This window comes from Lepidothrix coronata, unplaced genomic scaffold (genome assembly GCF_001604755.1).
Source record: "Lepidothrix coronata isolate B3197 unplaced genomic scaffold, Lepidothrix_coronata-1.0 Scaffold240, whole genome shotgun sequence".
Taxonomy (NCBI): Eukaryota; Metazoa; Chordata; class Aves; order Passeriformes; family Pipridae; genus Lepidothrix; species Lepidothrix coronata.
In genome coordinates this window covers 815,480-832,528 of record NW_016690420.1, presented here as the reverse complement: position 1 = coordinate 832,528, position 17,049 = coordinate 815,480, and the positions used below count along the sequence as shown (strand labels likewise).

Here is a 17,049-nt window from a genome sequence, read left to right as displayed (position 1 = left end):
TAGGTCTCAGCCTAACTTTGTTATAAATTGCCCTCATCAACCTCCCAGGTAACACAAACCACACCGTTTCAAGTATATCTTTTTTAATGGGCACAGCGAATGCACAGCAGACCTTTCCAGTCATGAATTCCTTTACTGCATATCTCCACTGTACATAACCCTGCTCCCTGCCCAGCTAATCCCAGCATCCATTAGGCACATGCTGTTTATCCTCTCCTCGAGGCCTCCACAATTACAACCTGCTACACTGATATGTCAAGCAACAAGCAAACTACTGCAGCAGCATCATTAATCACAGCTTAAGTAGACACTTCACTTCCTAATTTTAACTGGGGCTGGAGTTAGAAGCTTCACACTTTAAAAAAGTTTAAATAGCAGAATTAGCAACACTGAGTCGGCAATTTCAGGAAACAATGGGGAATGTGAGGTAATATATTAAACCCTCAGATAGCAAAATACTGGCATTGTCTGACATTTAAGTTCTCAGAGCCCAAAGCAGACCCTGTAAATGGAGGCCGGGCAGAATTTAGGTTAGTGAAGTCAAACTGTATTTCCCAGAACTTGAGTATGGGCTGATCCACAAACATTTTCAGTTACCTGATTTATCTTTATGTCTAAACATTTCAGCTGCATGTCTAAAATATTTATGGAGCTATACTCACTACTTTGTTTTATGCGTATATATTGAGAAAGGGTGCCAAGCCAGTTTATTTGATTAGCTTGCTGTGACTGCTGAAGAGGTAATATCTCAATTGTGCAGCTAAATTATAAAACCCGACTTCTGGAAATTATGTGAATAAAGTAGATGTTGAATTCAGATTTACTAATTGTGATAAAACCAGCTTTACACAAAACGATCTTAGATTCAAATGCCTAACAATGCTTTCAGATTAAGAACTCCACAGCATTTAAAAACCTCTCTGCTTTGTCTAAACGATGGCTAAGTCCTAACTGAAGCACTTTTGCTAATGGAAAAACTCCTTCTAGTTTGCACAAAATCCAGTTTAACACCATCTGAAGGGATAATGTCTGAAACCAGACAAACTTGAAAGTCAGCATTCAATTGGAACAAGCTTCTACTTGTAAATCCTGATGAGGCTGTTTTTATGAGGAAGATGTCCGAGAAAATAATCTACAAATCTGATAAAACTCTTCATACAGCTGAGTGGAGCTGCTCCTATCTTGTTCTGCTCCTGAGCACTTCATGATCATTTCCAGCTAATGGCCAACATAAGAAGGGGACAGTGTTTAGTGACAAAGCCATCACCTGACTGCACTTAGGGCACCTGTCAACCGAGTCAGACATTGACATCAGTTTCACTACAGAAAGAAAAAGTTCCACCTTATTAGTTGCTAAGAGCTGTTGGCTCTCTCAGGGGGCTCAGCAACTGAACTGCTGCGTTCCAAGAGGTGAAGGAAGTAACCTCCCTCTGGGTTAAGTTCAAGATCTCTTCTGCACAGGGCTGGAAGTCTTTGGTAATTTTAAGTCTTTTGGAATCAAGAGGGGATTCCCCCCCCCCCCAGATTTGGTCTCCTCTATTTCCTGTTGCAATGACTATACACTGTTCTTTATTAAGGAGACAGTAAGAACCAGCTGTGAAAGGACTGTAGTTGATGAACAAAGGTATAAGAGTCTGTAATAAAAAACAACACACTCCTGCAGATGTGTTAATTTAGGGCTTGCAAACTTTCACTCGTAGAAATCCAAACTGTATACTCACTTTGGGTGTCTGATGTCTGGAAGGGAACGATTCAGGGAAATCTTATCACTCACAAAGATATTAAAGCCATTTTCCCTGTATGCCTGGTCCACTCGCTCTGCATCAGTCATTGGGTAAGGTTTTCCCTGTTCTCCATTTCCTATGGATAGACAGAAAATAAATACACATCATTACTACTAATTAGTGCTTAACTGGCCAGAAACTAATCCATATAGCAAAAAAAGAGCATCTTACAGTCCTTCAAAAATTCCTTCCTTAGTTTTGTGCTCTGTGTCATATTTAGCACCGGGTCAACTATGTCAATCTATCAATTTTATCTGATAAGTAGTTTTGCTACAAACCACTCAGCTGTGCAAAGCACAGAAGTTAAGCATTCCTTCTAACACCAGAAACCGACAAAGGACTTATGGCAATGCTGTGGAGGCTCTATAGAACACCTTTTGTTTCACAGCAGAAGAATCCATATGGTTTGAATACCTCAGCACTGTTGGAACCTTCAGCACAGATGGATATGCGTATTTAGAACCTGAGCTCTTGCACTGAGGGGCAGAGCCCTTGCAGACACACCAGTGTAAACCTGTGATGTTCAAAATGGGCCCTTATTTTATGAAATAAAACTTGCATGAATGTTATAGTCCAGAACATTTGTCTTATCCCTCTTCTTCTTTTCTGGATCTCCCATTTCTGGGAGAAGAACACGCCTATTTGTTTTTTTGTAAGTTTTAAAAAAAATCAACACTGCACCTGTCATAAAACACCAAGATGTTTACTGATACATTTTCACCTCGAAATGGTTATTGTGGAGTTGGGGGAAAACAAATTTAATTGGGATTAACACAGTTAAAGATTAATAGATTAACTGGCTTTAACTGCTGCATCATGTCAAGAACATCATCTTGACCCTGAAGTTGAACATGTTGTTTTACATTCAGCCTACCAAATAAAAACAAATTACAATCAGTATCAAAACATTTTTATAGCAATCTTACATACCTACACGTTCAGAGTCCCTCCTTATAGCTTCGTTGTTATGCCAGTCCTTTTTTCTCTGTCCATCAGCAAAGTAAGCATCTTTCTTTTGCCTCATGTATGATGCCTTTTAAATAAAAGATTGGATATATTAAATACACAACACATGCAACCTTTCCTTAACAGCCTCCCCTTCCTGTAAGAAGAGATTAAACATCTTCCTTAGGGTAAGTTCATCCCAAGCAAGTGGCTTGTAGCCTGAAAGGGGGAGGAAGCAAGTTTTGCTTGTCTCAGAACAGTACTTTATCTATAGCTGTTAAGTGATAATTTTCAGGGCACCATCATGTATGCAGAACAGTATTTCTTAATCAGGGAATCTATTAAAAGCTCCCATTTTCATTTTGAAAACATCCAATACATCTTACAGCGTTTTTGTTAATTAAATAGGATGTAATGGGAGACCTATTGCAGGATCATTATTAATGAGCACACTACCACACTTGAATAAAATCAAAATAAGACTTAAAAGGTCATTTATTAAGACTCTTGCTGCTGAACTTAAAAGCAAATTCTACACAAGGCATGAGCCTGAAGTGAACCCAATTAGAGCTCCTATTTCATGATGTTGTCCCTAAAATTCAAAAGCAATGGGTGCTTTGGAAACAAGTCAGCAAATGAAGGTCGTCACGAGCAATCCAACATCTCCAGCTCACCTCTGACTGCATAGGCTGAAGAATCACATTTACTGAAGGAAAGAGGTTTCATGAGAGGCACTGCAAAAGCCTCACTGATTCCCACGACACAGCAGAAGGCAAGTGCAGCCCCAGAGCAGCAGAGCAGTGTGAAGAACCACACAATTCTCTTATGGAAGGGCTCACCTGAACTTGCCAAACATAAGCATAAAACTGAATTGCTTAACCTGCCTTGTGGTTTTCCAGCTGTCCCATTACACATCACTGCTCTCCTGTGATTTCTACCTGCTGATAATGCAAAAGTACTTTTAAGTGTCAAGATGAATGTGTGATCTAGGAACCAAATGGGCAAGAGAGCACTGGGAGGGCAAACTGAACACAGTGGGCAACAGCACTTCTGGGGGAACATAGTCCTCTAGTCCTTGGGGCTGGTGTCAGCAATGCCATCACAGAACACCTTGAAAAACATACACCACCCAAAAACCTAATGTTTGCTCCACCTCAGGAGGTTACTGCTGCTTTTGTGTAGTGGGTGTGAGCAGAGGTGGTTTGAGATGCTCCCTCAGGGTGTGATGAGCCAGGGCACAGTGTGGGCGAGGACCAGGCAAACCCATCAGCATCTACCCACGGCTCCACCTGACCTAAAACCTCATGGACAATTTGCACAAACTCTACCTGGACCTTTGCTAGCTCGTGCCAGCTAGTGTGAACAGGTCTGGATGACAGCTGTGTGACAAAGAAACAGTGGCAGCCTGGTTATTTTTGGTGTAAAATTTTCAGCACCGTGGCGCAGCCACTCTGTGCTACTGCAACAGTCCAGCACACCTACTCGTCTGGCCACCACAGCGGCTCTTAATTGTTTGGACAACATGTCACCCCTTCTAATCATCCCCACTAAATAACTGACAGAGCACACTACTGTTCTGGGAAGTATTTGCCTCTGTTTTGCAAGAACCATCCTTTGCCAGGCCTGCTCTCTGGCCAATCTCCTCTCCAGGATACTCCCCTGCCAGGAAAAGCCCTGGAAAGCTTTCATAGACCAGAGCACCTCCTTGCCAGGAGAGTTTTGCCAACTTTCTGAGCACTAGGCTTGTGCACAAGTGTCATACTGGGCACAGGAACAACTGGCAAGTCTGAAACCTCAATATTTTAAGTCTTTTTTGTCTCTTGTTTATAGCACTCTGGACTGAACGTGCATACCCGGAGAATCGCTTACAATGCCACTGTCCCTTCTGCCATTCACTGAGATTCAACACATGAAAATCCCTTACCAGCAGTTACTCCAGAAACCCCACCCTCCACTGCAGAGGAGACCACGGCCAGAGTGTCCAGGGACTAGATCCAGAGGAGGAATACACGGTGTGACCCTGAGCCTCACAACACAAGTTTGAAATACACCCCAAAGGACTCACACCAGTTTCTAAGGGAAGCCACACCACTGGGCTATCGGCTGTTTCAGGAGGGGCCTCTCTCACCATTACACAGCTGTACCACCAAAGCAGACAATGCTCATCTGGCCAAGCAGCAGCCTAAAAGCCATTAAAAAGCAGTTCCAGCCATCCCTGCTCAGTGTGAGCACCCCCAGGCTCTGGGCTGGAGCGATCCTTGTGTTTGTGCTCTCAATGTAGGATAATGTGAACAGGGAAGTAAATTTTCTGCCCAGCTTCGAGCCATTCTTCAGAGAGGTCAGCAGTGTGCATGTAAACATCCTCAGAGCAAGCAACGACCTAATGCAAGCAATTTAAACCCTGCAATACTGAGTGAAAGCAGGCAGTAGCACGCCATCCTCCAGGGCTGTTAAAATAAAGAGAAAAAAAAAACCAGAAAAAAATCACAGGGACTGCCACTGTATTACACACAGTACAAATCAGGCAGGAAGACAGCAGAAAGTCGAGTAGGTAGATGCATTACTTCTCTCAGGGATAAATTTACAAATGAAAACATCTTTGAGCTGGGTTAAGCTAACCATGTCAAGGCCACACATGTCAGCAATTTGTAAACTTTAAATTAAGCAAGAAGGAAAACTATGAAGTACACACACCAGTTATTCAGACCTTTCTGAACTGCATGGACTTCAGAAGTACACAGAATAAAAGTTATCGATCCTTACGTCCTGGGGAACAGGCTCTGTACAACTCTCAGTCTTGGAGACTTACAAGAAATAACCCCTCCACATGCTGGTATCGGCAAAGTAAAACGAGGACTGTGCAGGGTGAGTCACTATCTGTTCCTCTGCCTGCAGAGCTCATGATGTTACTGCCCTGCACAACTAACACCTAAAGAGATTCACACAAGAAAAACACATCAGGAACCTCTGTCGGATCGACAAACCTCTCCAAGTAGCTTTTAGAATCCTGAAGGTTAGACATAGCTGCAGATGGTAATGGCAGATGTGCAGCATTCTGGAGCTTCTTTTTGGCCTTGGGCAGAGAAGCTACATTAGCCAATCCAACTCAGAAATCCTCCATTAAATTTAATTCAACTTGGGTAAATGTTAAGAGGTTAGAATATTTCTAACAGTATCCCTTGCAAGCAAACATACGATGCTTACATTGGTTTTTCAGGTCGCTATTAAAACACCATAACTGAAAAGTCTGCTGAGTCACTGACAAGTTCTGTCAACAGTGTCTAAATATTAATTTTGAAGTGACTTTCAGTGCTAGAAAATGAATATCAATGTCTTTGCTTCAGCGACCTTGCCAGCCCTCACGATCCACACAGCCCCAAAGGGAAGGTGTAGCTGCAGCATCCTGATTAGCATTGTATTTCTTAAGAACCACACTTTGAAGACCAACCTAATTTCAACAGACTACCAAAAAAAGTCAGTGTGAGTGATAAAACACTGCCTCCCCTCCCTAAGTGCAGATTTTATGCTCATGTCATCACTACTGGCAGAACAGTGTGAAGGGTTGTGGGCACGATGCCATCACGGGCAGAGGGAAGTTGTGCACATATGTCCTCAAAGTCCCTCTCACTGGGAGAATGGGCAGGTTGCTGACATTGATGCAGTTTTGGAAGCTCTTTTTTTCCTTTCTTTCCTTTTGTTTTTTTTTCCTTCTCATTTTTGTAAAAGATGTCTGAGCTCTAGAAACACAGACAGCATACAGGGACCAGAATGTTGCTTTTTTTAGTGGTTTCCTTCAGGGATGCTGCATGGAATTTGACTCAATTATGCAAATTACATAACTTGATGATACTCCTTCAACAGACACTCTAGACTGTGATATCCAAGCAATCTGCAAAACACAGCAAGTTTCCTACGACTGACTTTTGCTTTAACTATTAAACAAGCATCTCATTTATGGGGAGCCATACCATACGTATAATGCTGTTTTCCATCTCAATTTTCACTCTTATCCTAATTTTCCATTAATTCTAACTGCATGACAGGAGGCATAACATTTTTGTCCAAACCCACCAGCACATCTGCCCTTATCTGCATTTTAACCATGGAATGCAGCACCCATTGTTTGACCATTGCAGCTCTCCATGCTGCATGGTTAGGGTAAAGTGACATTATGGATCTGGAATTCTGTCCCTATAAAAGAGGTCAGCAATTTTCTGTTTTGCTCTACGTTAGCTACCCATTTTGCAAAAATATCATTGTTTTCTTAAATGGTCAATTGTAAGCAACATGCAAAAAGCACATTTCAAATCATGCAGGTTTCATTATGATCATCTAGTCAGACTATGTAAGTGCACAAGCCATTGAATTCTATCCATTAACTCCTACAACAAGCCCATAAGTTCTATTTCAGCTCAAGCACATTTTCTTTTCCTTAAGAACTGGATGTTGTTTACCACTAAGGAGTGATTACTTCTGCAGCAATATCTTAAACTGTTCTCCTGCCTGTTTCAAGCCTTCATTTTTTAAAAACTGAAAATGAACTAAAGTAGAAAGGCATATTAAGCAATACATTGAAAATGGATTTAGACAGATTGCTGTAAATAAGCCCCTTCTGTTGTCTACCACGCTGTTACTTAACACGCCGCCAAAGCAATTGATCAGCATTCAAATGCCAAATGCACAAAAATGGAATTTTAATTTTTTGTTTAATCACTATTTAGTGTGCCTGGCTCCAGCCAAAAAAAAAAGAAGTGTGGATGGAGATGTAAGCCAAGAGTTTTCTACACATGAGGAAAAAGAGACTTGCTGAAGCACATACGCAAATCATGATGCTGTACAGATCTCAAACCCTGTTCAAACACTTGTTTTGCTGATTTATTATTTTCTTTTGAAACAAGGAGCTGTGATCAGACCCGAGAAGCTATGATCTTTGGAGACAGTGTTAAAGGGAGCATCTGTTCCATCCCAGGCCTCTTCATTTATCCCAGCACCTCAGCAAGTCTCTCTTGCACTGATATCCTACAACAAGATGTTGAAGATAACAAAACAATTAAAGAAAAATGGCAGAGAAAGGGAGAGCAAATTGAAACCATTCCTCTGTTTACTGAAGGAACTTGCAACCTGAGGTGAACTCGGTGGAACACACAAGAGCACACACTTGGGTGCACCCTAGTTGTCACAATCTGTGACATGGCAAAGCAGAAATAGGAAACATCTATAGTCAGATTCTCTCCAGTCTTTCAAAATGACAGTACCCAAGGTGTATGTGAGGTAAAACATGAGAAGCCAAGTCTGGCAGAAACAAGGAGGAATCCTCTCTCTCACTGCAGCAAGAAGCCCAGGTTTTAATGATCATGAGACCATCCACACTAAATGTAGGTAAGCCTTTCATAAATAAATAGATATCAAGTGTTATTGCAACATGAAGAAATAAAATTCTTTATTTTGTTTGTCAGAGCTCTATTAACTTGTGTTGAACAACAAACTGGTACAACACTCACAAAAGCATAAACAGCCTCCATCCTTTGTACTGGCATGAAAACAGCTGAGACTTTCAGACAAGCTAATAAAAAATAAAAATATCACCAACATCAGCTGGAGGCTGGTCCTGGGTCAGGAAGCTGAGCATAACCTCAGTCAATCAAAGCTCCTCATTTACTGGAACAGGAGGCAGCATATGACTAGGAAAAAAAAAGCTGCTAAAAGCCTGTCATGTGATCTACCCAAGTGTTTTCAAAAGGTTAATTTTCGAAGTTATTTCAGTTCATAAAAAATTTAAAAGGTACATTAACATAATCCATACCTTCAAAATTTCAGGAACTATTAAAAGGCAATGCAGGACTAAATGGCAGCACATCATGTGGAATGTTTAAGTGCTTTCAAAGACAAAAAAGACAAGTTCATCTTCACAGTCATGTTGTGACTCAGACCAAAGCAACAGGTTCGAACCAGACCTTAAAGTTTCCTGCATGATGCTAACATTTGGCCATCACGTTCTTTCCAACCAGAAACAACTGAAGTTCAGATTTGTGCTTTGTTTTTGAGAAAGCCATGCTTCAGGGTATGGAAATAACCTGCCTGATTCCTTCAGAAATAGAGCCCCAAATCCTGTGGGCACTCCTCGACCAGACCTTACCTCATGTCAGTGAATGAAAGCACAGTTGGACCAGAACCATGAATGGATCAGTGCAGACAGGCACAAAGCAGAGCCTTTTCTGCAGAATGCCCAGGGACACTTGAGAACTGTGGAGCTCTTAAAGAAACACGTTCCTTGCAGAACACCAGGCATCCAACTCCTTGGTGGATGGGACAGCCTGCAGCTTAAGCATTACCCAGTTTTAGCTGACTCCATTTTTTAATGCAGAAAGCTTTTTGTGTCAAGTGCTATAACAGTACCTGTTTGAACTGAAACTCTCCCCCACACTCTTAAATTCCTTCAGTTAACAAGTTTTATTCAACCTCAATTGCTGAAAATCCCTGAGCACAAACAAAATTTCGTCTAGCAAAAAGTCCTGGTTCATCAGTCAATTAAAGTCTGAAGACATCAGCTGAGGACAGTTATATGACATCCAGCTTAGTCATCTATCTCTACCAAACACCTCACACTTTGTTCTTCACTTATCTTTAGAAATAATATTACAGTCTTGCAATGTTTGCTGTTCTGAACTTATTGTTTGGTTAATTCAACCCAGGCCTGCAGATGCACAGCTGCTTCCAAAGTCAGCACAGAGCACCAAGAAGTGAGTTCTTCCCCGAATTTTAGCACATCTTGTGACAGCACAGCAGTTTCAGTCTGAGACTTTCCTTTCAGCTGTTAAAAGCCAAGCTGGCTTAGTTTTAGATTTCGTTTGCCCAAAACAGCTTTCTCACCTTTTCTGTCCACTAAAATGTTTATAGCCCTTCTCATCTACAGAACTGCTCCATTTCCCACTGTAGCCTGTGTCAGGGATCTGCTCAACACTGTGGAATAAGCTCCTGCAGGCATTTAGTTGTATCAGAAACCTTCTTGTTTTCCCCCTCAAGCAATAAGAACATTTCTTTGACCTTGAACACATTACAAAATTCCCCAAGAAGACATCACGCCCTGGGCTACCTCATGATCAGGATGGGAACAACCCATTACTCACCTTCCCTGAGGTACAACAGCCAGGAAGGGCTTGGGTTGCAGTCCAAAATTGCAGCAGAAAAGGAACTGCTGGGTTTAAACAGGAAGCCTTGGGGCACAGAGGCTGGGGAAAACCCCACCATCTAAAGAACCAGACCTTAAAGATCCTTTGGCATCCATTCCTGTGGATTGTCCTGCCTTCCCCAGCAGGATGTGGAGAGACTTTGCATGATGCTATCAGATATCCCATTGTTTTCTCCCCTCCCTGTGTAATCCTTATTACAGCAAAAGCTGACCACCCTTCCCCAGTATAATCTTGTTTACTGGAAATATCAAATCCTTTTCCCCCCAAATGTAAATACTGGATCTGAGAAATGTAAATCCCTTTTTTTCCATATGTCACCCCTGCTACTACTAGATTGTGGAATCCCCTATTTGGCATAACCCTGCCTCTTTATTAACATGTCAAGCCCCCAAGACCCTTAAATAAGAGCTTAGAGTGTTCAATAAACTATTCCAGTTTCTATTGCCAACTCTGGGATCGTTTTACTCTTATTGGATCCGTTATAGGCTTGGACAACAAATACACAGAATGAAGATGTTGACAAAAGGAATCTCTGAACTGCCATTCCAAGTAAGATTACAGATTTCTCACCCCTCCCACCTGCCCTTTCTGCTTTACAGAAACTTTCAGGAAATTTAAAACTAGAGGAGCTCTCCCACAGAACAAACATACATGTAGTGTTTTATCACATGTCCAAGAGCTGGTTTTGGACTGCAATCTCTGGCAGAAGCAGTGAGCGTGAAATTTAGTGCCAGCTGAAGCCATCCTGAATACAACTAGCTGCATATTCACAGAAAGAGTAAACGATCTGGTTTGAAGATCAATTTTAGAAGTGGGCATTTGAAGCAGAACCTGCACATGTTTGCAGAAATCCACACTCCATTCAACATGAGCAAACAGCACACAAGCTGTTTGCTTCCTATAAGGACACACTTCAGAGCGCTGCTTCTGAAATCTGATTTACCAGCAAGATTTACAGGTTGTGCTGCATATGCACAAATACTTGAATAATTGCATTAAGATTTAATAAAAATGCAAGATACAAAACCCATTAATCCCATCATTTTGATGATTTCCCTGTACTCGAGCTATAAACTCCAGATCAGATTATAGGAACGTTAAGCCAATCAAGGACTGCTCAGATGAACACGACTTCCAAATATTTTATACAAAAGCACAGACGCCAACTCTATTATGCTAGCAGAAATCTCATTAAAGATACACCACAATGAACATCCCATATATCCTCATCACAGAAATACTACACAGAGGTGAAATTCACAGCACTCAACCAACCCTGGTGCCGCAAGTAGGTGGACCTGCCAAACACACAACTGCAAATTTGACTTTGTTCAGTTTACAACACAATTTACAGCATTTATAAATATTTCCATGATGAAAGATCTACCGCAATTTGTGCCTTGCATAGAATGGAATGTACCTGGTTGGGTACCAGTTCCATGGGAAACCCTGATATAAGTTTTGGTATCAGCTGGCATAACTGGTATAAAAAAAGAAAAACAAACCAAAAAAACCCAAATAAAAAACATATGGCTGCTAATGCTCCAACAATCTTTGAAGCAAGGACAGGACAAAATCTATCTGCTACACATGGAAAGGAAGAAGTACTTTCCATGGAGACAGATATTTCAGGAGAAAAACACTCAATTTGGGGACTTACCAATGTGCAAAGTATAAAATATCAGGGTGCCTTGCACTTTGTGGAAAAGGCACAAGCAAGACTGCGCTAGAACATATTTTCTGAGGTGAGATGAGCGAGGCAATTTGAAAGCTTGCCAACAGTTGTAGTTCATAATAGTAAACAGAAATGCCCTGGATTTTGCCTGGAAAAGCAGGCAGAGCCCATAAGGCATCCATAAGCCTCACAGAGCTGCAGAGGTCTGCAACAGCTGACAGCACAGATCAGATATTTACCTTACTTCATGGAAATTGGGCTGATGCCAAACTTACACAAACAAAATTCAAGGGCACGTTATGGAAGTTTGATGCCTGGTGAGGGGCAAAGATTTGTCAGCATGCAGAGTACACTGGCTTCAGAAAGGTTAACACAACTCTCTTCTGAAATCTCCAGAAAGGTAAAAAAAAGCCCCAACATTCACTATGGAAAACTATATTTAATCCATACTAAATCTACGTGACAGATATGACTCAAAAACTGGAATAAAAACCGTAACTGCCATTTTGTTCTGTTCCAGGTACTGAGATTGTGTTTTATGTCAGCAGACAGTGCTTCCCATAGCAAGCTATGTATTAAGCTTAGAAACTGTTTTTTTCCCTACTGAATTTTGAAAGATACTGGGGAAAAAGTGTATTCTAGAGGTTTCTTTTCTTCTTGACCCCTTATCCATCATTAGGAGTTACACATAAAATTAATGAAATAGCTCCTACCAGATATTCAAAAGGAGGTACAATCTGATTAAGAATGTCACCCATGGAAAAATCAAACCCAAAACCAGAGGGTGTCAGATCATCTACCAGCAGCATTCACCTGTGCAGGGAATGATCCCCACGCAGATCATGGTTGCAGTTCAACAATAAACTGGAAACACGGCCAAGTGACACCACACACAATAAAGACCCCAAACAAAAGGATTCTAGAGAGAACTTAGGACATCAAGAGCCTTACAGGTATTTTCAGATTGTACTTTTCAGTTATCTCCTCCTAGGAGGAACAATGCCGTATCCACATAATACTTACACGTGTCTTGAACCAAATAGTTTCTGCTAACTCTAATAAAGTAAAAAGAAACACAAGCATTTTTCTATTTTATTTTCCACACACTTCAGGCAATACCTTCAGTGCTGACATTCCTCACTTGCCTTCCCTACACTGGGAAACCAACAGGATCCATAACTACCACCGTGACAGTTTAGCAACCGAAAAAAAAAATTTCAATAAACATTTATTATTACTTCAGGTAGTGCTCCAAAATAGGTTTGCTGCCTGATTCACACCGATAGCATCAGTCTCAGCACAGCAGCAATGCAGCAAACCCACAATTTTCTGGTTTTCAGCAACAGAATAACACTACTTTCCTTTTAAGCTCTTTTAAAGATTTTGAAGTAAATTCCTTACCAACTTCCTGGCAAACTTGATGCTTCTTGACGGCATTATGTTAAACTGAAAACATCAGCACTAAAATGCAACATTTAACAAGCCTCTTCTTCCAAAAAGTTATTTAACTGCTGCTCAGACAACTAACATGTTGCACCCAGCAAACGCACAGATCTACACCAGGTGCATCACACTCCTCTCAAAGTCAGTTACCCCAGTTACTGAAAAAAATCTGATCCATGCTACCAGCAATTCCCCCCCTGTTTATGTTGTCAGTTCATCTGTGCTTTGTTTGGATGCCCAGATTTCCCTCATCCAGAGGCAGCAGACAGGATGGTGAGGAGCTGTCCTGCTGTTCACCACAGTGCAGAGCTGCTGGGCAGTACCTGTAGAGACTCTGGTACTGCCACGGTGCTCCTGTAAGCAGTTCTCCTCATCAGGAAGCACGAGCTGCTCCTTGAGAGCAAGGACAAGCTGCATTATTCCACTCTGAACAAAAAGCTGAGCACAAAAATCCCAAATTCAGTCTTCGACTTCTTGTAGGAAACTAAGCCACCATTGACGGGTTGGCAAAGATGACTCGGAGAACACACACACGACACTAAAAACCCACCATGAACCATATGGGGAAGGTTATCCCATGGAAAGTTCTGGGCACCTTAAAAGTAACTTGCATTTTCAGTAATATTTAGAGACTTCTCAGCAGTTAAAAGCTGAAGTGCCAAGTGCACATACCCAACAAGAGTGTCTACCACCCTGTCCCCACTTCTCCCTCCACAAGGAAAGCCCTGGCAGAACTCCCTGCAGCACTCCTGTGCACTGCATGTGCCATCTAAGCACACTTCCCAGGTTTAATACTTCTCTCCCAAGCAAGCTGCTCACAAGACCTCCCTCTATTCCTTTCAAATAAAGCATGAAATTGTGAACATCATGTATCTTTAAGCCACCCAAGGCTTTTAACTGTCTACACCTCTATGCTGGGGTGAGATGAGGTTGACCCAAGGCAAGGAAAGGATCAAGTAATCCACACTGGAATGCTGAATCTTAGAGGCTAGACCCTGTGTAGGTACTTTGGTCCCTCCTAGAGATGCTCTCTAGTAGTGATCAACACTTCACATGGGCAGCTGCAAATTGTAATGGGGCAAGAAACTACTAGATTGCTCCAGGTGCCAGCACAGCAAGAGGACACACCGAGCCTGGTTAAGGTGCAGTAAGGGAAAAACAGAAACTGGAAAAATAAATTGGTTGGGCCTGGGAAGAAGCTGGTTGACAGTGTCAGGGCACCTGTGGAAGGCAGATGATATTTCCAATAACTGAAAGATAATGAACACTTCTGGGGAATTGAGGAAGAGCAGGGCTGGGGATGCAGATACCAAAACATTGTACATGTCTAAAAGGTGATAAATCACTTTTGGATGTCTCCTTAAAAGTGACAAACAGCTACTAACAGCAGTGTCAGGATTAAAAATGAAGAAACAAGCAGCTTCTTTCTGGGACAGGTAACAAGTGGGCTGACAGGAGAGAAAAAGAGATGCATCATTTAGGGATGTAAAACTGAGCATACTGAGTCTTGTTATTGTTAATAATCAAATCAGAATTCACTCAAATCTAATCAAAACTTACACATTCCAATGCACACATTCAGATCATGTGTCAAAACAATCTTTGCCAGAATCTTTCTAGACCCTGTAAAATTATCTATCGATTTCAATACTGGAATGGAAAGCAGGCTTGTTAAATCTGCTGATGTTGCTAACTGGAGAACGGGATTAAAATTCGAAAGCGGTCCCGACCACAAAAAAAAGCATCAAAAATTTGGGATGCAATTCAAAGGGTAAGTAAAGAAGGCACTAACTGTGCAAATGCAAGACTTCAATGATTTTTTTTATGCAGCTGTTCAGCAGCTGTTCTGTCATCATGACTGTATGAATTTATGTCCTACTCTTTGAAAAAAAGCAAATTTCATCATGAGATATTTACAGAAACAACACACAGAAAAATGCAAAATGGGTGCAGACAAGGTCAGAGATGACTGGGCAGAAAGGAAGGGCAGCTATTACAAATAGTTTCCATGCTTTTCCACACTGCTGCAAAGAAGAAAACAGAAAGACGTGAAATTAAAATTACAACACACGAAATTATGGAAGAGGCTTTTCAGCCACATAAGAAATTAATATATTCCATCTTGGGCCAAGAGGCAATTAGACTTTGAGGAGTCTCATTTCACCACAAGGATCTTAAGGGAGGTCTTTCCCTTGAGAGCACACCAAAAACACTGAGTTCCAGAAATTTTCATCATTCACTTTCTGGACAGGGCTATGGCAGGCAAAGCACTCTCATAAGCATCCCTTAGGCATTACATTAGAATATCCCACAATATTTTCTACTTTCTTAGATCTATTCTAGCTCCAATAGCACAGTAGAATTATATTCCAAAGAAGATGAATTATTTAGAGCATTTACTGTCCTTCAGGGTCATTACAAGAGCACAGCAGTTAGTTCTATGATAAAATATAAATTCTCTTCTCTACAGCACGTAGTCTGACCTCGCTATAATGAAGCTCCATGGGACTGAGAAAAATTGCTGTACAGCAGGGCATTCTCTGAAACAGAGTTTTTGTAGCTTCTCATACCAGAATAAAGAAGTACCATATTTGACTTGAACGTGTGATATCCAGTATTTTTATGAGTCTTACTCCATATTGAAAGAGTACTGCTTAAGCATCGACAAAAAAAGAAAAATCAATAAAGAAATAAAACGTGTGGTTATACACGAGATGCAGCAGAGAATGACTGATACAATCTTCCCAGATTTGCTTAGGTGTTTGTTCTACCAAGTCTCATTAAACAGGAAAAAAGAATTAAGTTCACACTGCTGGGACTATTTCAAAGAGGGCAGGCTATTAGCAGGTCGTGTTACAGAATGTCTGAGTAATTCATTGTATGTACAATCTCTCTCGTGTCCTCTGAAAATTTATAGTGTAACACCTCGTGGCAAAAACAGTGCTGGCAAAACCGTGCTGCTGCTCAGCTCACACAGTGTGCAGAACACTGAGCTCCACTGTACTCCTTTGGAGGAATTCTGAAGGTGAATTTCTGTTCAGTCTTGTACAGAAGTAGCATAAACTATTTTAAAACCTCCTTTTAATGGGAGCAGGGAGTGAGACACAATCTGTATCCTAGGTTTTGTGTGTTCCCAGAACTCAGGGACAGTTGTTCTGAGAAGTATTCAGGTAATGCTTGGATGTTCCTTGTAAAGGCCACATTCACTGGCTTCCATCACAGACAAGGATAACTCTCCTGAAAGGGGTTATGGTTGAGGCTGTTCAGCGCAATGTGAATGAATTGAGAAGGCCCACTGCCTCCAAGGAATGATGCCCTACAAAAAAAAGCAATGGGAAGGCCATGGGTACAACATGCAGCATTTTAAAGAAGTTTTCAGAACGGCCTTTGTGGTGCTGGTAACTTTTTTCCCCGTCCTGAAGCAGCAGAGATGTTTTGAAAACGGAGCACTCTGAGCCTTAAGCCCCATTTGCAACCGAGGTGTGCAGAGAGGAGACGTTCCCTCTGCTCTGACGTTTGACAGCACTCACAGTCAACATCAGTCAGACTCACTGAGTTCTGTGACGTGGCTAATTGCAATCAAACAGAACTGCTTTTACAAGAAGTTCATCTACTTCAAGCTCTGTGGTTTTTAAACGCTCTGTCAGACACACGCATCTGCTGGGTGAGGAAGTCACCTTGAAGGAGTAAGGAGGCTGAAGAAACTGCTGGGAAGGAAGAGATGCAATTAGTGATGATGAACCGGTCTTATTACCATAGAAGACTGAAGTTCAAGTCTTGATCTGTGTCATAAGTGAAGAATCAATCTGATTAATTTTGCCAATAGCCATTCCTCGGAAACAATTTTTTATCACTGCTCAAGAAAGAGCCCTGACCTGACGAGTGAGAGCATTAACCAGAGCAGCTCAGGAAAGCCAACACTACCTGAGACCTGTTGCCCCTCAGACCCATCTCCTGACCACAGAAAGCTTTCACAGAGATTCCTTTTGCTTGTGACAACAGCCTGTTTCAC

General features: G+C 41.6%; 1 protein-coding gene across 1 annotated transcript in view; it reads right to left on the bottom strand.

The window, feature by feature from the left end:
• Positions 1-17,049, bottom strand: part of GALNT10 (polypeptide N-acetylgalactosaminyltransferase 10) — an 82,115-nt gene that overhangs the window by 40,593 nt on the left and 24,473 nt on the right. Inside the window, exons 2-3 of the mRNA XM_017834809.1 lie at positions 2,715-2,817; positions 1,722-1,860 (exon numbers count right to left, since the gene is read on the bottom strand). Coding sequence (XP_017690298.1) covers positions 1,722-1,860; positions 2,715-2,817 — 242 coding nt within the window. The remainder of the gene's footprint in view (positions 1-1,721; positions 1,861-2,714; positions 2,818-17,049) is intronic.